Consider the following 23,118-nt stretch of genomic DNA (forward strand, 5'->3'; position numbering starts at 1 on the left):
ATACTAAATCCAATAGCCGCATATTCGTACATAGGTTGGGCCTCTCCTATCGCGGAGCAAGGCCTACATGGAAGCAAACATGCCGTTTTGGGCCTTGGCAACCAGAGAACGGGAATTAGAAGCCGAGACTTGTGATTACGGTTCCGAGTTTCGTGATAACGACTTCTTGACTTGCATTGGCGCTGCATTACGGCCACATTATCTGGGTCCCCGAGCAGGGATCGTGTCACTTGCCTCTCCGCACATCGCAACGCAAACATCGGACGTGGCACTGGAAAGCAAATGTGAGATTCTTCGCGTTGTTGCGTCGGTTCTCCAAGCATCAAATGTCATTCAGGATTCGGATGCCGGATTAAACGAGAACAGCACTCCTTGGCTAACGTTCCCTAATTTCGTTCTTCCCCATAGCGTCCGGAAAGGGCATACCGAGAGTGCGGGGGGAACATAAGGTCATGTCCATGTTCATCACGGTCGAGGGGGCCTTCTGCTCGAGATGATCTGAGGGAAAATGGTGCTTTGGACGCAGTGCTGTCATCTGTCACATTGTTGGCGAATGGACGGGGCGACATCACTCAAGCTCCCCGGCGGACGGGCGATTGCCGCATCTTACATCACCGCCGTCGCAACTCGCCCCTGACTTGCCCTGTTTGGCCAGCGCTGGATGTTGTCCTGAGCTTTTGCCGGCTGCTGGAAGTTGCTGCCCTTCACCGCAAGCCCTTTCGGCAGTGTGATGGAGGCTTTGGTTCTCTGACCGAGCAATATCGAGAACCTGGAGATGGCAAAAAGGGGGGTTTGCATAACGGCACGGAAGGATCTCGGAGGGGTAATAGGGCGAAGATCACTTGAGAAAGCAAGGTAACAGAGCTCAGAGACCACTGAAGCTCCAGCGGTGACCACACCGATCCAATCTCATGGGAAGGATTCAGCTCTCGAAAAACAGGGAAAAACAGAAGGAATGAGCAAAGACTACGGGGTTGATTACTGCATGTACTACGTAGGGGGTTGTTGTAGGACAGACCAGGGGTACCAGAGTGGCAGAGAGTCACTGGACAAGGGGACGGACGGCAGCCGAAGCGAGGGGGATCATTAGTGACGAAGAGGAAAATAAGGAAATAAACAAGGGCAGAAGAAAAGGCCCTGGAGATCATTACATACATACAGAGTACAGGACAGGGCCATCTCCGTACGTGCGTTGAAGATCAATAATGGGAAACCTGGAAAAACTCGGTGACACCAGGCACGCCGCACGACAGGACGGAGGACATTGCCATTGCTAGTAGACAGCGCGAAGGCGGCAGAGCATCAGTGTCCACTGGCAAGACTGGGCCGTCAATGTGCCCCGGAGAACTGGGAATGTGTGTCCTGGAACTGCCCCCGACTCCTGGCTGGCTATGGCGTTGGTTATCCCACTCTGGAGACTCGAGTTTGGTTCCTTGGATTTTCTGGAAGGGGCAACTTTTATTACATCAACGTCCATGGGAATGATTGGCCGGGCGAATGCTCCGCGACCTTGGGGGTCGATGTGAACCGTGAACCTGTTCCGGGCTGAATCCTGACGCGACGGGCTGGGATGAGAAGCGCGTTGGTGGGATTTCCTCGGTGGATTAGGAAGATCGATCGAGATTTGGGGGTGCGATTGTATGTACAGAGAGGAGCGTAATTGTTCGCTGCCTTGATGTCTGGCTCTCTAGTTTCTACGCGGTACTGTAGTGTACGCATACTAAAGACGGCGCTTGAGGAGACCAATATTGGCGGGCACTAGAGCGGCAGACACAACTATTGTGTCGGATAGGGACTCCATAGCTTGAGCGTTTAAACTTGTAACTCGCAGTAGAGCCGAACAAGACGGCAGTCATGATGGTGACATATTCTCCCGGCATAGTGTAGTCCGGAAGCTTGGGCCAGGCGAGGGGTTTACGTGCAGCATAGCAGTACAACAGTAGTCACGGATGTGGATGTTCGATGAGTGGGGAGAGACGGGAAGAGACTGAGAGTGGGAGACGGTATCCAAGAGGCTTTGGTGATTCCCATTCCCATTGTCAAGCTGGTGGTGAGAGTACGCCAGCGAGCAACGACAGCACGAGGACCGCAGCGCCGCAGACTGACAACCATTGTGGACACTGGAGGCCCGCGAGGGAAGGGTAAGAAAGTGGGCTATGGCGCCGTGGGAAAGGCAAGCTGAGAGAAGGACTCCATAGTAAGGATATCCATAGAATATCCAAGATAGACACAGGGTGAACGAAGGATGGCCAGGAGAGACAGACGGGTTCTCGTTGAACTTTGTGGATCTACCTACGAAAAAGTAGGGCCCGGCGATGACAAGAGCGACGAAAGGCCCTCTCTCTCTCCTCAAGAGGGGAGAAGGCTACGGCGGCAGCGAGCCAATAGAGGAGAGCGGCGCGAGCACACATCCAGAAGACAGAGTGGGAAACATGGGAGAAAGAGACACAGACAGAGAGTGAAAGAGACATGGGGGAGAGGGAGAGACACTAAGCAGCAAAAGAGCTGCCCCGGGCGCATGCAACGTTGGACCGGGGCCCTTGTCACCATTTTGTCACCCTGTCGAGTGTCGCCTTGTCACACTCGTCCTTGGCCTGTCCCTGTCCCAGTCTGTCCAAGTGTCGTCCTGGCCCCTGGTCCTGGCCTCTTTTGTGCTTGCGGGTGCGGTACGTGCTTGCTTGGGCTTTCTGTCTCGTCCCTCTTTCTTGTCAATGGGTTGTGTCACTGCGGTATCCGGATGGATATGTGTATCTCCAACAAGAAGAGTTGGTTATGATATCAGCGGTTGTGCTTGTTTGCTCTCTTTCAGTCACCGAAGCTATATTACGGTAGACATATACGCTGTGTGGAAGTTCATCCCGCATCGGCGACTTACCATTCAGTCGTCACCATGCGGTACCACCATGTTGGGCATTTGATTTTGATCTGGCAGTATGTAGTTCGTAAAGTTGGTAAATCCTGCAGCTGCTTGTTGCTTATTGCTTCGGCCGGCCCTTTGCATCGCATCGCATCGCATTCAAACCCCAGTTCTGTCCTGTCCTCAACTTCTTTGGACAAGAGTGCTAGTCCCATCTTGGAGTATCCGTATTCGACTCTGTGGTGTATTCCCGCACATCCGTACAAATCCCACGTTCTTGGGTTCGTCGTCCGAGTTCGACGCTTACCTAGTACATAGTTCTTCCTTGGGCACCACCACCATCACAACCATCGCCTCCTCCACCTCGGCGAACCGCACCCCTCACGAACGGGATCAATTGAGGTTAATTCTCTCAAGAGTGTGGTGGGTGTGAGAGTGAGTGTGTGTGTGTGTGTGTGAGTGGGCATACTATACTCTATCTCAGGTTTTCATCTCAGACCTGCAGCGTCGGTCTGCCTTATCTCGGCCGTGATCTCACACCCACAAGAAACAAAACAACAAACACCAACACCGACAACAACATCTGCGCGTTAGGATTCACTTCTCCCTCGCCTCGTTGTTGTTTATTGTTCTCTCGCGACTCTGCATCTTGGCGAAACGGCATCGTCCCTGTGACTCTTGATCTCCCTCCGGCCTCAGCCCTCCTTCAGCCCTCAGCTCCCACTATCGACGAAACGTGCCTCGTCTAGCATCATCCCTCTCTCTTCATCTCGCGCTTCAGCACGCTACCCGGACCCGAACTGCGGTGATCCCACGGATATCAATTCTTTTAGCGATACCAAGACAAGAAAAAAAAAGGGCACAGACGATCGTTGGCCGCCCTGTCGTATCGTTCCCTTGGGTTTTCCCAAATTCCCCTAGCTTTTCTAAGTACGGAACTGGCACGACTGGGATTGCCGACTCTTCCATCATCATCTGTGCTCCACAGAGGGTCTGACTTTAAGCGCGACGACGGACGGCGGACGGCGGACACGAGCAAAATAGAAACCCGAGACCCTCTTGTTCGTTTATCAGCCTCTCTCACCGGGCCATTGTCATTGTTCCCCGTCGTTCCCATCCAGGTCGCAGATCGGGTGCGAGGACCCGAAGTGTGGTGAACAAGTTCCTTGTGTCTTGTTGTTCGTGTTTACCGCGTAGCAGCTCGACAGGCTCGATAAACGATCTGTCTTTGTACAGAGTCGGTGTCTAGTGACAGAGTTACTCGGTGTCTAGCCAAAAGTCTAAGTGAGAGACAGAAAAATAGAGGCGTTGTTCAAGACGCGAAGAAGGGGGGAAACATCACCATCATTCATCGTCACCGTGGTGCTGGATCCCTCTTCAGGCGTGGCTTGGCTCGCTCTCACTTTCTGAACCCACGACTTGCCGGAGGGGAGAGAAAAAAGGTACATTTACCTCGCAGGCTCCCGAGCAATTTTAGCACTTGTCGCTCTCGGCTTTCCCGACCCAGGGAACCTCCCACTCTCCCACCTTCTCTCCACCACTCATCCACCCACTCACTCTCACTCTCACTCTCACTCTCACACAGGCCTCACTCCTGTTTTCACACACCCCTCTCACCTCACTCTTCCTGCTCTCTCGCTCTCAGTCTCAACTCTCACACCTCACACCTCACTTCACCTCACACCCCCCTCCCCGGTCACTCACTCTCACTCCCACTCCCACTCTCTCTCACTCACAATCCCAGCCAAAGGGGACCCCTCCCAAAAGGCCACAAGGTGACGGAGCGCTAAAAGGCACCTCCCATCCGGCTGCCGCTGGCCCTGAGAGCTGAGCTGAAGCGCCCAAGAACTCCCCTCAGGTCTTCCCCCAAGTACCCAAATCTCAACATTTCGCCCCGTCGACCCGCGCGAAACTTAAGGTGCCTTACTCGCCCGCACGCCGCCTGGGAACCCGACCTATAATCTCCCTCCTTTGCCCAACTTCCCGCTCTCGGATTATTTCTCTCCAAATCCCACGACAGCCTCTTTCTACCTCACAACCTCACCCTCCTCCTCTTCCTTTTGGTCCTACTCTTGTTCCTACTCCTACTTCTACACCCCATCCTCTACAGGTGTATAAGACTCCATCCCATCTTAACGATCTTGAAGGACCAGCAACACCACACAACCTCCACGAAAGACACCACCTATCCGAAGGAGGACGACGACAACATCGACAGCAGGATAGAGCCTGCCTCACAACCTCACATCAACCGCAGTCATGCTGGACCCCTCAGCGAGCCGGCGGTATCAGCCGATGGACTCGTCCACAGTCTACTCCCACTCCCGCACACGCACGACGTCCTCGAATACATTCCCCATTCAGAGCCCGACGCCGATGCACCTCCAGCAGCAGAATGCCATGAACCCTCAGCAACATACCCGCCGCTCACCATCAGTAAACACCTTCAGCACCTCCTCGAGCATTCCTCCACCCGCCGCCTACCGCACCTCGCCCACCACCGATCTTCGTCGCTCTACCTCCTCTCGCTCCGGCGGCGGCAGCCCCCAGCCGACGGGCTATGTCGCCCTTCTCCGCAAGCAAAAGGCCACCGTGTGGTGCGACCGCGCCCAATACGAGGACCCTCGCCTCTTGGCCCAGCAGCGCGCCGCCAAGATGCGAGCTACCCTCGAGGTCATCGGCGGCCAGCGAACCGCCTCTGGCCTCTCCGCTCCGTCCGGCGGCAGAACGAGTACCGGCATCAGTGCTACTGGCAAGGTTGCCGCCAAGATCCGTCACCACGGGAAACCCGCCGTAGTGGGCTACGCTCCGGGAGAGCACCACGTTGGCGTCGGTGGCGTTCCCATGCGGCTGAGTGCCACCGAGGTTGAGGGCGAGGACAGCGACGACGACGACGCGCGCTTGCATCACAGACGGACCGGTAGCAGCGGCCGCAGTAGCACTGCGAGCCGTCGTGGCCCGGGATACCGATCATCCGGCGGCGGACGCAGATGGAGCCCCGGAGATACGCCCGAGAGGAGTGGTAGCATGGTCGAGGACGTACCGGAGGACGCCACGCTGGGCGACAACGCGAGTGGTAGGGCCATGACGACGGGCTCAGGGAGCAGCGCTGAGCGGGCGGACAATGTCGGCGAGCTGGGCAATACTGCGGCGGCGAGATTGGCGAGCAACTCACTAATGCATTCGACCGTCACCCGCGAGAAGAGCGTCAAGGGCGCCGATGACCTACGCAGGAGGGGCAGCGTCGACGAGCGCACCACCACGCTCACCGGAGGCCGTCTTTACATCGCTAACCCCGATTTGTGAGAGGCCACGCTGCCCTCGCGGCCCCATACATACGTGTATGGATAAGTCGCCGACTTTCACAATACGTTACGAGCCCATCGGGATGGGCTTCATTCGCTTTACCATGACGTGAGGAAAACGATTCGACATCTCTCCGACTTTCCTGTTCCTTCCTCGTCATCGCCAATCTGTACGAATGTCTCTTTAGGCATACAAATACGGTCGCTAAGGGGGGGGGGGGGTGTTTTGGTGATTCATTTTACTGTCACAAACTTGCATCACTCGGCGTTTTACTTGGGGATTGTTTTTATTATGGGTGGGATGATACCATACAGAGACCATCCCGAGATGGCACAGTTCGGTTTACCGGATGTGCCGGGGAGAGGGATCGAAATTCGAGTTTCCTTGTCAAAGATTTTCCAACATTGTTCCCGCTCTACGATCGCTTCCTACGGGCCTCTCTACCTTTGTTCCTACCATTTCCTTAGCTCGGACTCTTTTTTTTATTTTTTTTCCTAGGCCGCGACGCTCCTCACATGGACAGACCATACTGCGATCTGTTCCCTAATTTTTGGACAAGACATCAAAAGCGAGATGGGAGGGGGAACGGATGTCAGGCAGGACAAGGGGAAGACAAAACCAAAGACGAATTGGGCAGGGTAAAGGGGGCGGAGGATGATACCACGGTTGAGATTGAAGGCCCTAGTGGAAGCTGTTTGGAATCACGGGCAACGGGGAAGGCGAGAGAGAGAGAGAGAGAGAGAGAGAGAGAGAGAGAGAGAGACAGAAAGAGAGGCTGAGACAAACAGAGAAGCTCGAAATGCTCGAATATGAAAAGCCATTCCTGGGCATCACGATTGAACAACCCTTTTTTACCCGTATTGACTTATGCCATCCTGTCAAGCTGTGTGTGTGTGTGACCAATGGTGCCCAGGAACGTCAATTTCGGGAGAATTGGTTACCGAAAGGTTGATTCAGCCCAGCCAGCCGACCTTCTGGGGGGATAGTCAGAGACATTGTCTTCAAAGCTACGTAGCTGTAGAGGGTCGTCTTGGCTCGTCACGGAGTAAAGGGAACACCTTTCAGCCGACCCAGTAATATGATATTACCGTAATGCTTCTTCAGCCGCACGCCGTTTTCATTTGCCACATTTTCTTGAGGGGGTTTCCGATGGGGGATGGTTCAGGCTGACTTTCCAAGCATGGCAATCTGTAGAAAACTCTCTGTTGGACCAACCCATTCCCGCGTGGTTGAAATGGGAGACGCCAAACTCCATCCTGCAAGATCCGGGGTTGGGAGGAGGATGTTTGACTCGAGGGGCATGTGGTGAGCCGCTTGCAGTGCTACCTTTTTACTTGGTCTATCCGTAATGAGCTACAGATACACTAAACTATCTAACTTACCGGCCAAACCTGTCATGTGTTCCAAAGATAGTACACTTTGATAGATCTAACCTCTTCCTTAGCTTTCCCCCCTCCCCTTCGGACTTGAGGCCGCCTCTCAGAGTCAATCTCTCTACTCCGTACGCTATCTCTTACCGTAGGTTCATAGGTCAGGTAGCACGGGATTGCCATTGCTACCATACGATAGGTACCATTTTGGACTATCGCAATGCGCAGGAACTACTGCGACACTGTCAGTTCGTTTTTGACACACATGCGACCTCGTGTTTCGAGGAGTTTCTGACGGTTGGCTTGTCCCAACTTTCCGTATGGTTGGCGCCCCCCTTCATTCTTTGGGTTCGAACGGAGACCCCGTACCCCAAAACTTTGTTTCTCAGGGTCTTTTGGCCTGTGTCTTGTCGATGACATGCATATCCTGGCTCCCGTGGCTATCTTCTGTAAACAGTACCAAAGAGTGCCCAAAGCGACAGGTGGTGGGATACGAGAACTTCTCGAGGCAGACGATCGCCGACGTCGCCTTCGAGTGCCCAGCAACACCACCCAACATTGATCTTCAAGAGGTAAGTTACATAGCAAGGATGGGCGCCAACGCCCAGCACTCGGGAAACGCGCCGCCGCAAAGTCAACCACTTGAGGAAGCTCAGCACCCACGGCACTATACGGAGTGACTGCGTACGGGATATGCCTCCTTCTGCAGGCCATCCCGTCCCTGGCATGAAGTCCTCGCTTCTGCATCTCGTGCGTCTGCTGATTGCTGGCTTCCTCTGTACCCTCTTTGTTTACCTGCATTTTTTGAGCGGGTATCGCTGCGAAAGAAGAACCACCGCCACTTACCGACAGGCAGGGATCCTTTTTCGCAGGCGGCAAACAATCATCATCATCAGGGTCCTAGTTGACAGAGGGACCTTACGCGCAGGGCGGGCGGCGTCGTCGATCACTTCGTGTTTTTGCCCACCAAAAAAAGACCCCTAGGTTTTTTCTTCCATTTCCACCTTTCCAACTTTCCTTGGTGAAGATTATCACTCTTGTCCGTCGACTCCGTCTGCCCCGATTAATAGTGATAGGCAGACACAGGCACAGGGTCGCGGGGGGGGACATCGGGGTGAATGGAGTAAACGTGATGGCAGGTGGGAAAGGATAGCCAGAGGGTGGGAAAAAGAGAAATGGCATCATGATGTAACGTTCTGACTTGAGCCAAGACCGATTGACACCGAAAGGCGGGTCTCCCCTTGCTGGTGAGGTGTGGTTGGATGGATTTGTCTTCTGTCTCCATTGAATGTTTGGTGGCCCTTGTCAACGTCTGCCTCGGTGTACTGCGAAGGAGATGTCAGACCGAAGCTGCAGACCGAGATCTCACCGAGAATGAGGTGATACCGCACTGACCAGCGCAGGCCTGTTCGACACCAGCCACATAAGGCTAGTGAGGACGGGCCATCAGCCACAAAACGGCCATCGTCGTTATTGTGCTGACATAAGCTCCCAGCTGAGCGAAACACGTGCAGGTGGGGGCTGCGTTTAAGAGGTTTTGTTAGTGCGCAACTCGCGGGAGCGTTGAAAGTATTGAACAATTAACCAAAGCAAAGGTAATGTCTCTGATATAGAATCATACCTTGTGTAAATTGTTTTGGAGTCTCTTCTCAGGTCAACTTCTATGTTCGCTCGAAAGTAGAATCGAAATTACTGGGAGTGTTCTCTTCTACGGAGTACTATGATAGTTGTTTAATTGATTCTAACAAGACCTATAATTCACACCCGTCGTCCATTTAACGGAGTTTCCCCTTAACGCGTCGCCCAATACCCAGTCGCTCACCATTGGCAAGGCCCAATCTCCCCTTTCTGCACCAAGAAGGAGCCCTGCCACTAATTCAAATGGTCATGGTGCCTATCGGCCCAAAGACACGACCCCCCCCCCGGCCTCCTCAACGCCAAATTTACGCGTCAGTCGCGTCCCGGCGGAACGTCCCAACCTTACCTGTCAACCTCCACTAACGGTCTTTTCCACTTTGCGAGACCGACTACCTGACCTGCCGCCATTGAGCCTGCCATCACGGCCCTTTCCTGAAGCCGAACGACACCTCATTCATTGTTCGAAATACCTGACTGTCATCCTACCAGCGATTCACTCACGAAGTACCTATTCTCTGGTCTGGTTGCGTGATACTCGATCCATTTCAATCTTCCCCACCACACCAACTGCCACGGACACAACTTCAGCCTCATTCTACACTTTACACCAACACGACCAACCGACGAGCACTGTCGCGAACCTTGCGACACCCGGTGTCCGATGCCTCTATTCGAGATGTCATCCAACATCAAACGAGAATCAGACATGGAGGCTAGCGGCCTGAAGAGAAGTCACGATGATTTCTCCGGTGACGAGGTCACCATTGAGGATCGTGGCTTGCAGAACGGCGTCAAACATCAGGCCACCGAGGCCGTTGTCCAACCCAGCAAAGGTATGAGCTACCTAACATGTCCACATTGTGGCCATCATTTTGCTCCGATCATCCCTCTAACCTTCGCAGCTGGGTCTCCCGCCCGCCAGATGCCTACCCGCGATATATCGCCAGCCCCGAGTAGCCCGAGCTCACTGACCGATGCCGGCACCCTCACGCCAGAGCGCGGCTCGCCCTCACCCGACCTCACACCTAGCAAGAGCACGACTCCCCTCAAGCAGACCACAACAAGTGCCAATCCCGCTTCATCATCAAAGACACCTGCCTCAACAACCCAACCCACCAAACGGAAGCGCCGGACCGCAGCCGAAAAGGAGGCCGAAGAGAAGGAAAAGGCACAGAAGAAGAAGGAGCGTGAAGAAAAGAAAGAAGCCAAACAGGCCGAAAAGGCAAAAGCCGACGCTGAAAGACAAGTCAAACAGGCCGAAAAGGCAAAAGCCGACGCCGAAAAACAAGCCAAACAAGATGAGAAGCGCCGTAAGAAGGAGGAGGAAGAACGCAAAGCCCAACAGGAAAAGGAGAAGAAGGAGCGTGCCCAGCCGAAGCTCATGTCCTTTTTCAAGGCACCCGCCACGCCCAAGAAGGATACATTGGTGCCTATCATCAAGTCAGGGAGCCCTTCCAAATCCGCACTTACGCCAGACGCCAAATCTCCCGCAGCCAAGAAGGAGGAGCTATCAGAATATGAGAAGCGGTTCAAGCCGTTCTTTGTGCAAAGCAGTGTTCGCCTGGCCAAGAGCCCCTTCGAGATGGACGACGAGGCACACGAGGCCAAGACGAGGATATTGGGAGAGTACTTTGATGGAAAGAGAAAGTCAACCCAAGCGGGCGGCTTTGATGCTATCGAGGTTTTCCAGCTTCCTGGTCGTCCTGCTCCGCGAGGCAGAATCTATCCGCCAGTGCGGTTCAGCATTGAAAAGATGCGAAAGCTCACACAAGAAGCAAACAGCGAAGAGGACAAGAAGGCGATTGCAAAGGATATTGCAGATGCGCTGAGGAAGGTCCCTACAAAGTCACTCAAGTTCTATCAGGATGTGCGGCCTCCTTACAGGGGTACCGTCACCCTCAGACCCTATCAAGCAGGCAACTCTGGCATGCGACGCCTCGCCCGAAACCCCATCCGCCGCGACCAACTCCCCGTAAACTATGACCACGACTCGGAAGCCGAGTGGGAAAGTGAAGGCGAGGACGTCGATATCGACGATGATGACGATGAGGATCTCGATGCCGACGGCGAAGACATGGACGAGTTCCTCGACGACTCGGAGGACAACGGTCCTGCTCGGTTCGTGAGTGCCAACGGCCTCGAACCGGAGAGCACCGGCCTCTGCTGGGAGGATCGCACACGCAAGGGTCCTAACCGCACCGTGTACGAGCACAGGATGGAATTCATTCTGGGTAAGCTATATCCCGTCTCCCGCTCATATAGCAGCGTTAACACATGTTTTGAAGAGAGCCTCGAACACCACCACAGTATCGATCCCTTCTCGACGGAATACTGGGAACCCGAACCGAAGCCCAAGCCTGTCGGTCGTCCACCTAAAGACAAGACTGCCAAGGCTCAAGCGATTAAGGACAAGACGGTCAAGACCCAAGCGGCAAAGGACAAGCCTGCTACAGACTCGAAGCCGGCCGATGCCTTCAAAGCAATCACCTGCGGCAGCACAAAGAACAGCGTACAGTCGCTGCCGAAGAAAATCTTGGAGAACAACAATCTCCAGGAGCTCAAGAAGGTTATCGAGGCGAATCCCAAGATCGCCAAGGGTGGCCTGGTCGACCTCTCGTACGTTGCACTTGCTCACGCCAAGATTTCCCGCAACGACCTGAAGGAGGCCATCGCCATGATTGCCGAAAAGGTCGGCGGTAAAGGGCTTGCCGGCTCCTGGGCTATCAGGTCAGGTTTCGACGTTTGAGAGAGAGCGAGAGAGAGAGAGAGAGCATCGGCAAGCTGTGAGAATTCGGCGTATGAAAAAAAGGGAAGGCGTACTATTCTGATTCGATGAGGATACCTCGGCGGACACGTTTATCCCACCCACAGTTTATTGTCCGCCATTGTTCATGTTATTTGGGAGGAGTATGGACTTCGTTTCTTACTTTTGTTCCGGGTCTTTGAGATTGTTGTCGGTTGAGGGAAGGCACAAGCCGGATGGGCGAAGGCCCCAGCATCTTTTACGAGCCACCCACAATAGTGGTGGATTCTATTGCACGTACTACATGCCTTTGCCCCTTTCGGGCGGTTATGATATGATGGCATAAGGGCGGCGTATAGTGGATTATTCCATTTTCTTTCTCTCTGACGGTATTTCGCATGGATGCATAATTGCTCTCTGGGCCACCGGTGGCAGCGGCGTTAGTAGGCTTAGTAGATGGTAGGAAGACAAAAGTCTCAACATGCCTATGTCTCTTCGTGTCTTGCGCATGAGATTCCCTTCGAGTACTGGTGGCCGTTAGTAGTCTATCCGCTTAGATTTAAAGCCACCGCCCAAGCTTCAACAGCCGTCATCCGATAGAGTGCTGCTGAAACGCCTGCTTCCTATGTGAGAGAACTCGATGCTTGTGGTATATGGTTCATGACCGGGCTTTCACAATTTGACTGGGCACGTGTGAGAAAGATAGGTAAGCGTCCAAATTGTCGGGCCCGGGAAGTCGGCAAGGGGCGAAATTGAAGTAGATTACATCGGTAGTGTCGGATTGAACAATACGAAATAGGCTTCTCTCGAGAAGCCAGACGGAAGAGTCAGGCAAAGGTTCATTCGGCCATGTAACATGTAGATTGCTGTTGGTGCGACTCAGAACTGCGAGTCGCGCACCGCTGGCGGGCTGGCCAGGCGTCGAACCCTGCAACTCGGGTTTATGAAGACGAGACAAGCTTTCTGCGTGAGTGCTTCTCATCCGGGGTACCTGGCTGCGCTGCGCCTACGTTGCCTACTTTGGTCACAGACAACGCTGTTTAATCACCGTGCTCTCCGACTCTCAGGCCGATTATCCGGAGAACTTCTGCCATTGGGTTCCGGGCACTCCACACGTGTAATTCGTAGGCTATGTTGACTCGTGAGTGACGAAGGGAGGCCGCTCGGGTTGGAGTTGTCGCAGCCCGCGCGAAGACTGCTTGGGATGAGGGTTCGTCCTATGCTTCTTTGACGCAGGTGCTCAATCTAACCCAGGGAAAACCTACGCCCACGTCGCGCCAGTGAAAGTTAGTTAGAGGAGTTCATCATGGCTTGACAAGATGATGGACTAGAAGAGCTTGAGTTGCCAAGCATGCCAAGACACATATAAGTCAACATGTGTAGCGTACTGGAGATGTAGTAGACAGCAGCTCTCCAACCACGCCTTTCTTTAACAGTAGTTGTCACCATGCAACATCCACTCCTTAGCATTGCATTCCTCGCCTCTCTGGCGTCTGGCTACTGGCTACCCGAGACACTGGGCAAAGACCAGTTCAAGACCTGCGTCGTCCCCAAGTCCAAAGGCGACGACGCCCCGACCATTCTCTCGACAGTCAAATCCTGCGGCAGCAACTCCCGCGTCGTCTTCAGCGCCGGCACGGAGTACAGCCTCCTCACCCCTCTAAAGTTCTCCGGCCTCACAAACGTAGAGTTCCAAATCGAGGGCAACCTCACCCTCTCGGACGACCCGGCCGCCGTCTCCGCCGTGGTCAACAACCGCTCCATTTACCCGGGCCACTGGATCACCGTCGCCAACAGCAAGGGCGTCACTTTCACGGCTTCGAATGCCCAGGGCGGCGGCTGGATCAACGGCCACGGCGACAAGTGGTGGTCCAGCGCCAACGTCAGCAGCAACAATGGGCGCCCGCACATGTTCTCGTTCGGTGTGACGAGTCTGCGGCTGCGGGGGCTCAAGATTCTCAACCCCGTCGCGTGGTGCTTCTCGATAAGCGGGCAGGATGTCTACATGACTGACACCGTGCTGGACGCGCGGTCCAAGACTGCGTTCCCTTTCAACACGGACGGTATTGACGTTGGCGGTTCCGATATTGTCATCGACGGGTGGACCAGCTGGAACGGCGACGACATCATCAACGTCTCTCCGCCGGCTGTGAACGTGACTATGCGCAACGTCGTCGGATACGGCACGCACGGGATCTCGGTCTCCTGCGCGTCTGGCTCGGGTAGCGGGTACCTGTTTGAGAACGCAGAGATCCACGACTCGCTGTTGGGAGCTCGCTTCAAGGGCTCCGTGGGCACGACGTGCCAGATTTCTGATGTGACCTGGCGCAACTTCACAATCACCAACACTGCTTACCCCATTCACTTTATCGAGGACTATGTCGATCAAGAAAAGGGCGCTGCCGGGAAGGATGCTTCGCTGGCTGCGTTTGCCAAGAACTTCCGCTGGGAGAATATCAAGGCGCATACTGGCTCGGGTCTCAAGGACGGCAGCTGTACCTCTAGCCCATGCTGGAGTCAAAGTCTGGGTGAGTACTAACGAGTTCGAACTATACCTTACTCAACGACACATCTACGAGGAACTGCTAACACGTTACTTTGATTCTCAGGCGCCTCAACCAAGAAGGGGTTGTACCTTATGTGCAAAGACGCGGCGCATTGCCAGGACTTCACCTTCAAGGACATCACCCTCGTCGCAGCTGTAAGTCTTCACAGGGGAAACTATGATGAGGGATTAGTCTTGCTAACAGTATATAGGATGGCAGCGCAGGTGAGATGGAGTGTGTTGGACTGGAAGGAGCTACAGGCCTCGGCATCCCTTGCACGAACGGCACTTTGACCGGAGGCAAATAGTTGATCCCTACACGATACTTGGAGACGTCGAGTCTCGAGTCCTTTTTAAGCGAATAAAGCAACGTAATTCAAATCAACTAGTGACGCAAGAGTTGAGTGTCTCGCGAAGATCGAGTATATGCGCATCGACTGATGGTAAAAACTTGTTGGATTTCTGTGCCGCACCCGCCGACGTCTTAACCAGTCGGAACGAATCCACTGTCCGTCTCTCAATTCCGTTGTCTGCTGCGTATTCTTGTAGGTATATAAAGAGATGGAGCTGAGCTGAGAAGATCTATCAATTGTCGAAGTAGGTCAGTTGTTTGCATTGAGACCATCTATGGGTGAGCATTGGCAGGTGATTCATCACAATCTTCTAGGTGAGCAACTGGTGTTTTGGTAGAGACTCGAAGAAGAGAAGAACAAGTGTTGGAAGGGAGCCAAATCGGCGCGAGTGCCTGTCTTGTTTGGCGGTGGGTGGCGTGCTAGCTCGAGGCCTACCCTCCGAGATGATTATCATGAACTCAGGAGAAAATGGCTTGGCCAGCCCAGAGCTAGTTAGATAAGTCAACCCTTTTACTGTGCGGCGATATATTTCTCTTAATTACAAAGATAATGGGAATCTCGGGTGAAGAGAACATAGCCTCAAATGGCCGGCTCCAGCGCGGCCAGGCTTTGAGCCTATCCCCAAGTCACTGATTAAGTGAAGAGAAACGAACACTGAAAACGACCAAAAACGCCACAGATGACGGAATTATAATCAATTGCTACAGCCCTCGCTTAACAATACCACGAAACCCATCACAGCTTAGATTTCTCAACCCTCTGCCCATCAGCCCTCCCCGGTGCCGGATCCTTCTTCGTAACCTCAGCCTTGAGACTAACGGGATCCCCCAGCTGCGACGGGTTTCCGCTCTCGAGGTCCTCCTTAGCAACGTCCTTCAACCGTCTCTTGTCGTAGTCCTGGACGGGCGATCCATCCGAATTCTTCGCGCCTGTGGGACCACCGTCACCGCTGCTGCCCTTGGACTGCGTACCGGAGCGCGGTTTCGAGTCCGCTGCCGCGCCGAGGTCCCCTTCCGTCGGCGAGAGCTTGGAGACTTCGGCCTTGAGGGAGACGGGATCGCCTAGTTGTGATGGGTTGGAGGAGTTCGCCTTTGCGGCGACGTGTTTGAGGCGTTCGGGCTGTTTCTGCTGCTGGTGAGGTGGTGTTAGTATGTAGGTACGTTGAAACGTGAACCGAGTGCAAGCCGGGGATGTGCTTGAGAGTGAGCAACTTACGGGAGCCATTTTGTCTATTTCTGAAATCTAATCGTCTCTATCGATAAGTAGAGATATCGAATTCTAGCAACAGGGAAACCAGCTCCGTTTTAAACTACTCTCTTACCAGCAGACGAGGCCGTTGCAGAACGACAGAATGCCAGCCATGGCGTCGCGCGGTCTTTGACGCCTTCATCTTTGATGACGTGTATGACTTACAAGCCGAGGGCCACAGCGTGGGACACAAACCACACCTACAGTACCTTACCACCTTACTTACCAACGCGGATGGTCCCGTCATAGGTAATTAAGTAGAACAAGCCTCATCGGATCTTCCAATTGCGGAGAAATGATCTAAGATTGGTAGTAGATGGGATTTGAAGACATGTGAAGACGAGCTAGTGAATTGGACAACCTCCGGGCTGCAATAGACTTACACGAATTCCTCGTGCATTTATTTCATCTGCTTCGCAACACACGTGCAATTCCACCTTTACAAACTAACATCTTCGAGAAACGAGATATATATACTATTCTAATCGTGGTATCTGCAGGTGCTCTTCAAGACGCACAGGATGCTAATTACGCTAATCTCCTAAAAATACAACAATAATACTCTCGTGATGCTGTCAATCGTGGACCCCGTGTGTTTTATGCAACTCACCACCTCGTACCGAGGTCTCCTTCTCCCTAGTCATTGCTCACAAGCGCACACGAAGTCATGACCTCGCCGCAATCTGCGCCGCGCTCGCAACAGCCTGAAGCGGCTCCAACTCATCCTCCATATCGCGATCCGTCTGCTCCACCCCCGCAATTTGCGCGTTCACGCCCGACCCGCTACCGCCACCATTCGTCGCTGTCGTAGCAGTGGCTACCGTCGAGCCGTCGGCCGGCGGTGGCGCCTCCTCCTCTTCTTCGTCAGGTTGGCCCATGCCAATGACGTCGATCCAGTTCCAGTACTGCACTTTGCCCTCGCAACGTTCAAAGATGACTTTGTCGTCCATGACACCATCATCAGGCCCGTTATCGCCGTCCTCGTCTGTAGAAATACCCAGCTTCCCGGAACCCGTGCCGTCGACGAGGTCACCTATCCATGTCCGCGCCACGGGGACGCCGTTTGCGCGCATGAGCTGCAGTTGCGCGCGCAGGTTCAGGCGCAGGGCGCGCTCCGGCTCCTCCGAGTTGAAGATCTTTTTGGTGAGCCAGGGGAAGAGGATACCGAAATCGGACTGAGATAGATGCGCAGAGGAGCGGACGTAGAAGAAGTTTGGCTCGGGCAGGCTGACGCCGCTGCGGCGGAAGATTTGTGGCGTGATCACCGACGCTGAGGGTTGCGGAGAGAGGACGCGGGCGGTGACATGGAGGTGGTCTGTCCATTTGTAGAACGCGTCGGACTCGACGGCCAGGATGGCGTTGCCGCCCGGCGCGGTGGACGTGTTTGCGTAGGCTGGGAGGGGCAGATTGAAGAGGTCTGCGGATCCCGGGGCGAGGAGCGGGAAGCACCACATGTCGAGGAGCATGGTGACGTTCTTTGGTGTGATTTGCCTGCACAGGGCCGAGTCCGGTCGCGGTGTGAAGAGGGGCTTCTGGACGTGTGCGAGGGCGGAGGACTCGGCGTAGTAGGTCGTCTTAAGAAGCTGGACAATGGAGGCGGAGCCGAAGCTGTGGCCGCCGAAGATGATGCAGCCCGGCTCATGGACGTGGAGCTTGTTCTTGAACTGGGTCAAGCTGGGCGTGGACTTGTTGAGGTTGGACATTGCGAGGCCGAGGTCCATGTTGAGGGTGACCATATGGATCATGCCGAGCTCCCAGAGACGGATCCGCAACTGATCTTCACGGGCTTCGTAGATTTCGGGGCGGGCGTCGTGATCTATGCGGACGTAGGGAATCACGCGGCGGGTGTCGCGCATGAAGTACTGGTCTTGTTTACCGGGGATGCGGACAAAGGAAGCCACGGCGCTGCCGTCGCGGTGTTCGGGGCAGATGACGACGATGCCGTGGGAGGCGAGGGAGCCTGCCAGGTGGGAGTATGTGTTCCGGTTGCCGCCGAGGCCGTGGGAGAAGATCATTGTCGGCCATCGTCGGTTCGGGGTGTCTGGATCGAGGATCTCGGCGTTCTTGTGGACGGGAATGGTGGTATAGTGCAGATGTCGCGGGAGGAATCTGTAGGCTCAAGTCAGTACAGCACCTTTTGCGCAGGCACTAGAGGAGCGTTCGAGGAAGAGGGGATACATACGAGACAATGTCTGCGAGCATGGGCCGGATGCCAATGAACTGGGTGTAGGCAGAGACATGTTGCCGTTGGGGCGACGGCAGCCAGTTGATGCGCTTGCCGTTGGATTCAGGAACCGCGGGGTAGAAGACGCGGCACTGGACGGTGTGGATGTCTGTTGCGCTGTAGGGGGTCGGACTGGGCGACTCCAACTCGGAGACGGGGATCTCAATGTCGACGGTGCCGACCTTGTGCGGGCCGGTGTAGTCGGGGAAGGACGGCACGGGGCTCATGCGGGAGAAGAAGGACGCGACCTTTTCGGCGGCCGTCGGGGGCGCTTGCGCGGCAGGCGACATGGTTGTTGTGGTGTCGTCTTTCTGTGTTTCTGGTTATTACTTTTCGAGATGCGACTGTCGCTATGGTGATTGCTTTGCGCTGGGTTGCGTTGCGGTGCGTTATGTTGCACTCTGCGCGTTGAGCTGTCGGTCTGAGGTGTGGGTGAACGCAAGGGATAAATCGAAGCGCAAGCCGATGTTGGGAGGAATTAGGACGCAGGGAGGACAAAATAATCACGGGATCGAGTCCGGGGGTATTCGTAATTAGGTGAAGAACCAAGGTATTCATACGTATGGGATTGCGCCGGCGGGGTGAGTGGTTCGTTCAAGGGTTGAAAGAGAAGAGAGTTTCACGTTGAGTCCGACAAAGTTATTGCTGGTCCTGTGTTCCTGTGTTGCTGTGTGCCCTCTTGCAAGCTCTTACAAGCTTTTCGCGGTCGGATATGCGTGTGTCGCGATGGTGTTTTAAACCAATGTTTCCGTCGATGCAAGTTGGTCCCGTCTTTCAATGCGGTGATCAATGCAAGCCGTCGTCAGCTGAGGTGCTCAGATGTATCCGTCTAGACCGTTGACAGCGTGTACGAATAGTAGGCCGATAACAGGGATATTATAATAGGGGTGGGAACCGGCGTATTCTTTAGGGGTCGATCGAGATGGGATTGCTGTAGCCGTACTTCGTCGGAAACAGATGAAGCTTCGGCAATATCCGGCGGGAGCTTGTATAGCACTAATGTATTCCGTCGTGTATTGAGTTTTTGCAGCTAAGCAAGCTCTAGAGGATGTATCTGTAACGAGGCGACGAATAAAAAGTTGGAACTTATGGCCGTGGCAGCCAAAGGATTGAAAGTCAAGCAAGGTGGGAGAGCGGAAGCAGAGCGAATTAGTCGACAGAAGCGCAGTGTCCCGATGGGATTTCGAAACCCGATGACAATTAGCTCGGAGCAGTGTTCCCTGTTGGCAGCCAGCCTCACTCCAAAGTCAACAAGGTCCTTGGTAAGCTGGTGCTCCAAAACTTGTCTGTTGTTGATTTCAATGCCGTAATGTTCCTTGCAGAAAAGTTGCAAGTGTCATTTCAACTTCCAAGGTAAGCTTGAGCCAACAAGTCAGACAGCGGACAGACCTCCTTTTGAATATGAGAGACGGCACGAACACCCCCTCCCTAGAACCTCTAGGAAGAGGCCAGTGGAGAGAGGCAACTAGCAAAGCAGAGAAACCCGACAAAAAGGCTGTTTTCGTCTCTCTGGAGCCAATCACGCACTCTGGACCGAGATGGTCTTGTGGCCACTTGCCCGAGGGGGAAACGTCATCCATCTGTTCGCACTTTAGGTAAGGTACGGATACCACAGGTGTGTTGAGTCGTGCGAGCTGGAGCTTTGTGCGCCAGAAATTTCTTGCCTCGGTCAGCCAAAACGGATTAGCAGACAGAAATGAGGCGAAGCTGGAAAAAGCTCTGGCGTTGGTTCATCGCGCTGCTGCTCTCTGTATACTGTGTAGTGTGTACTCTGTGGACGAAGCTTCTTCCCATTTGCGGCCATCCCGAGACCGAGATGATCAAGGCACGTAGGAACGAGTGGGACGTGAGTAACGGCGGCTCCGGTTCATTTTCCCGCAGAGTCTATGTATCCATCGAATGAAGAATATTTCTTGGCGGCGCTCTAGTTGCTATCCGCGATTGACGTGTTGTGGCGTGTGTGGTTGCTTTTGGGGCGGCGCATGAACGTTGGGTTCTTATTAATCTCGGTCAGGTATTACTCTCAAGCTTCTTAGGCGCGCATAGACTCGCTGGACTTCAACGTCTCGTCGTTCAAAAATCGCCAACGTCTTATCGCTATCTCGATCGCGATCAGTTTGGGGTTCCCATTCCCAAAAAAAGATGCGACCACCTTAAGACTCCATCACGGCGGGGAACAGGGAGGTTCCTTGGTGGCCGAGGTGCGTGATTGACGGCCGAAGCAGCCCAGACTCTTTTGAAGACCTGGCATGTTGAATTTGGTCTGTATCGATCGCATTCTCGAACTAGTAGTCCTCTCAATTGTCGAATTGGATTGGTCGATGGTCCATTCATTCAATCAAAGTGAACTGCGAAAAGGAAAGACTGACGAGAAAAAGAGAGAAAGCGAAGGTGACAGGGAACGAACGTCATCGTCGGTCCCTGCAGCCTCCGACCCCCCGACCCGCCCCCCTTTGTGTACGTACCTAGGGCATTGGTCTCATTGGCTTCTCGCTTCGGTCCGGACGAGGACCCACTCAGCCCCGTCGAAATTTTCTTTTTTTTTCGGCTTTGCCCCGCCACGGCCAGTCGGCGGCTTATTTTCTTTACGCGGGCACTCGAAGATCTGCGCACAAACGGGGACCATTACAGATTCCGGGAATGATTCTTGTTTCCTGATTTTCGACCGTCTAGCATCCAAGATCACCTGATCATCGTACGGAAGGGTGGCCGAGTTGGTTATGGCGCCAGGTTAAGGTCAGCTTAACATCTGTTTCCTGGTGGGGCAACCCGCGCGAGTTCGAGTCTCGTCCCTTTCAATTTTTGATCCTTGACCTTCTACCATGTCGGTCTGTGTAAGTCATTTTTGACACAAGAATGGCTCCGGCCAGTGGTCATCAGTAAGGTGTGCCAATACGATCATCCTGTGAAGTATAAACCGTACGTGGACGGATATCTTGTAGGCAATCTCAAAGAGCTCTACGATCCTCTCCAATCACCAAGACAGACTTGCCACTACCGACCTCCGCCTCGACTTCGATTTCCACAAGCACCTCATCCCCAATCAGCCCAGCCGTGATCGTAGTATTAGCCGGCCGAATCCCATGACACTTGAAAGCCCATCCATGGGCCTCTGATACCTCCAAAACATCCTCTTCCCGCCGGAGCATCACCCTCGTCCGCACCACATCCGCCATGCTCCCTCCCAACCGCTTAAGGCTTCCTTCGATAATATCCAGCGCTGCCACTGCCTGAGCCCGAGCAGAAACTCCTCCAACCACCGCAGCAAGCCCAGGCTGGAGCTCGGGTGGCGGGTTCGCCGTCGTCCCAGACACCCGGATCACGCTCCCAAATCTCGCGGCACGCGAGTACCCAGCAACGGGCTCCCACTTCCCGCCAGAGCGGAATTCAACCCTCTCCCCCCTAGCAATAGCCTTTTCCACCTCGTCCAGCTCGCTCTTCCTCGGAAGGTGATGATGGCTCAAGTCCCCCGAAGCCGTCAAGAACGGTGGCCTCCTGTACTCGTCACCGCAATCACCCGGTATATCCTCCAACCCTTCCTGCGCAGCCTCAATCTTTCTCCTGTCTTCTTCATCCAGCGAGAACCCAAACGCCGCGAGGTTCGCCTCGGCGTACTTCCCGCTCTCGGAAGTCAACCTCCCCCCGATGATGACTGCTTTCACGACAGGTATATCAAGCACCCACCTCACCGCCACCGCCGCAACAGAAACGCCATGCTTCTTCGCGATATCGGCAACGGCGCCCAAAGCACGCTGAAAGGCGTCCCAGCCTCCCGCGGCGTGTATGAAGCGAAGATACTTTCTCAGACTCCAATTCGTCCCCTGCCCGTCATCCTTTGGCTCCAGCTTGCCAACCCACTTCTCACTCAGAAAGCCTCCAAGTAATGTCCCATACGTCAAGACGCCAACCCCGTGCCGCTCACAAACCCCCGCCATCCGGCCCCTCGTCAACCGGCGATCGATGACGGAGCACGAGACCTGGTTCGTGGCGATTTCGTGGCCAGAGTGAAGGAGAAGCTCTAAATGCGCCGCGTCGACGTTGGTGAGTCCTATATGTGCAATTTTGCCCCGTCGTTGGAGGGTGCGCAGGTGAGATAGGTTGTAGAGGTACGTGTCGTCGGTGTAGTCCCAAATATGGTACTGCATCAGCGCGATCTGGTTCTGGCCCATTCTTGTGAGGGCGAGATCGACGGCTGCCTCTGCTGTCTTGAGGGACCTGTCGCCTGTCTCAGCGGGACACCATTTTGTAAAGGCCGTGATGGGGGGTAAAGTGTAGTTGTCGTTGTGGTTGTGGTGGCCGATGACGAGCTCTGCGGGGCCGTAGTGGTCTGCCATGTCGAAGCCATCGAGGCCAGCTTGGATTCTGCCAAAGGATGTCAGTAAGCTTCCGTACAGTTGAATTTTAGGATGCATGTCGTACAAGGGCTTCATCGCGTCTGCTGCTGCCGCGACGTTAATATCCTGGTCGTGCCCGCCGGCGAGTTGCCAGAGGCCGTTTAGGAGGCGGGGTATCTCGATTGACCCCGCGATGGTCGTCCGCTCGACTTTTGGCGGCGATTTTGCAGTCATTTTTCTTGATATTTCTGGAGCGTAGGCTTGCAAACTGACTCCCAAAACCAGAGTGTAGTGAGGTGAAAGGTTGACACGTTTGAATCAGTCACAAGGTGAGGGGAAGTTGTTGCTTAACAATAAAGTCTGCCCAACTCTGGCCCCCAAGTGGCCTTCATATCACATCTCAAATTCACAACTGTGAGTAAAGTTTCATCAATGATTCTATTGACAATATCGCATACAGCATCATCGCAAATCCCGGGATTTCTCATGTTCTAGGGATA

The 23,118-nt window shown here is 54.3% G+C and overlaps 9 protein-coding genes and 1 non-coding gene across 10 annotated transcripts; 5 read left to right on the forward strand and 5 right to left on the reverse strand.

The window, feature by feature from the left end:
• Nucleotides 1–79: 79 nt before the first annotated feature.
• CLUP02_07379 (uncharacterized protein) lies at nt 80–1,090 on the forward strand (the record flags this gene model as incomplete). Its single annotated transcript, XM_049286374.1, has 3 exons — nt 80–381; nt 477–790; nt 870–1,090. The coding sequence occupies 3 exons, from the start codon at nt 80–82 to the stop codon at nt 1,088–1,090; spliced, it is 837 nt and encodes a 278-aa protein (XP_049143517.1).
• Nucleotides 1,091–1,273: 183 nt separating this feature from the next.
• CLUP02_07380 (uncharacterized protein) lies at nt 1,274–1,606 on the reverse strand (the record flags this gene model as incomplete). The annotated part of the gene is made up of 1 exon (XM_049286375.1): nt 1,274–1,606. A coding segment is annotated over one exon (333 nt), but the record flags the coding sequence as incomplete, so codon positions are not given.
• A 3,510-nt stretch (nt 1,607–5,116) lies between these two features.
• On the forward strand, nt 5,117–6,163 carry CLUP02_07381 (uncharacterized protein; the record flags this gene model as incomplete). Its single annotated transcript, XM_049286376.1, has 1 exon — nt 5,117–6,163. One exon carries the CDS (start codon nt 5,117–5,119, stop codon nt 6,161–6,163), a length of 1,047 nt encoding a protein of 348 aa, XP_049143519.1.
• Nucleotides 6,164–6,261: 98 nt separating this feature from the next.
• On the reverse strand, nt 6,262–8,998 carry CLUP02_07382 (uncharacterized protein; the record flags this gene model as incomplete). The annotated part of the gene is made up of 13 exons (XM_049286377.1): nt 6,262–6,330; nt 6,679–6,854; nt 6,950–6,986; nt 7,019–7,046; nt 7,105–7,137; nt 7,335–7,453; nt 7,546–7,554; nt 7,681–7,764; nt 7,830–7,933; nt 7,994–8,062; nt 8,136–8,433; nt 8,757–8,938; nt 8,974–8,998. 13 exons carry the CDS (start codon nt 8,996–8,998, stop codon nt 6,262–6,264), a joined length of 1,233 nt encoding a protein of 410 aa, XP_049143520.1.
• A 735-nt stretch (nt 8,999–9,733) lies between these two features.
• On the forward strand, nt 9,734–11,917 carry CLUP02_07383 (chromatin assembly factor 1 subunit A; the record flags this gene model as incomplete). Its single annotated transcript, XM_049286378.1, has 2 exons — nt 9,734–10,004; nt 10,074–11,917. Coding segments are annotated over 2 exons (2,115 nt in total), but the record flags the coding sequence as incomplete, so codon positions are not given.
• A 1,444-nt stretch (nt 11,918–13,361) lies between these two features.
• CLUP02_07384 (exo-polygalacturonase) lies at nt 13,362–14,767 on the forward strand (the record flags this gene model as incomplete). Its single annotated transcript, XM_049286379.1, has 3 exons — nt 13,362–14,442; nt 14,524–14,615; nt 14,672–14,767. The coding sequence occupies 3 exons, from the start codon at nt 13,362–13,364 to the stop codon at nt 14,765–14,767; spliced, it is 1,269 nt and encodes a 422-aa protein (XP_049143522.1).
• Nucleotides 14,768–15,547: 780 nt separating this feature from the next.
• CLUP02_07385 (uncharacterized protein) lies at nt 15,548–16,036 on the reverse strand (the record flags this gene model as incomplete). Its single annotated transcript, XM_049286380.1, has 2 exons — nt 15,548–15,937; nt 16,028–16,036. 2 exons carry the CDS (start codon nt 16,034–16,036, stop codon nt 15,548–15,550), a joined length of 399 nt encoding a protein of 132 aa, XP_049143523.1.
• Nucleotides 16,037–16,725: 689 nt separating this feature from the next.
• Nucleotides 16,726–19,864, reverse strand: CLUP02_07386 (platelet-activating factor acetylhydrolase; the record flags this gene model as incomplete). The annotated part of the gene is made up of 4 exons (XM_049286381.1): nt 16,726–18,169; nt 18,243–18,595; nt 19,525–19,570; nt 19,674–19,864. 4 exons carry the CDS (start codon nt 19,862–19,864, stop codon nt 16,726–16,728), a joined length of 2,034 nt encoding a protein of 677 aa, XP_049143524.1.
• A 1,119-nt stretch (nt 19,865–20,983) lies between these two features.
• Nucleotides 20,984–21,082, forward strand: CLUP02_tRNA112. Its single transcript has one exon. It is a non-coding gene; the product is annotated as a tRNA-Leu (tRNA).
• Nucleotides 21,083–21,232: 150 nt separating this feature from the next.
• On the reverse strand, nt 21,233–22,852 carry CLUP02_07387 (endoribonuclease L-PSP; the record flags this gene model as incomplete). The annotated part of the gene is made up of 1 exon (XM_049286382.1): nt 21,233–22,852. The coding sequence occupies one exon, from the start codon at nt 22,850–22,852 to the stop codon at nt 21,233–21,235; it is 1,620 nt and encodes a 539-aa protein (XP_049143525.1).
• Nucleotides 22,853–23,118: the final 266 nt, after the last annotated feature.

The sequence above is a fragment of the Colletotrichum lupini genome, chromosome 4, assembly GCF_023278565.1.
Source record: "Colletotrichum lupini chromosome 4, complete sequence".
Classification (NCBI taxonomy): domain Eukaryota; kingdom Fungi; phylum Ascomycota; class Sordariomycetes; order Glomerellales; family Glomerellaceae; genus Colletotrichum; species Colletotrichum lupini.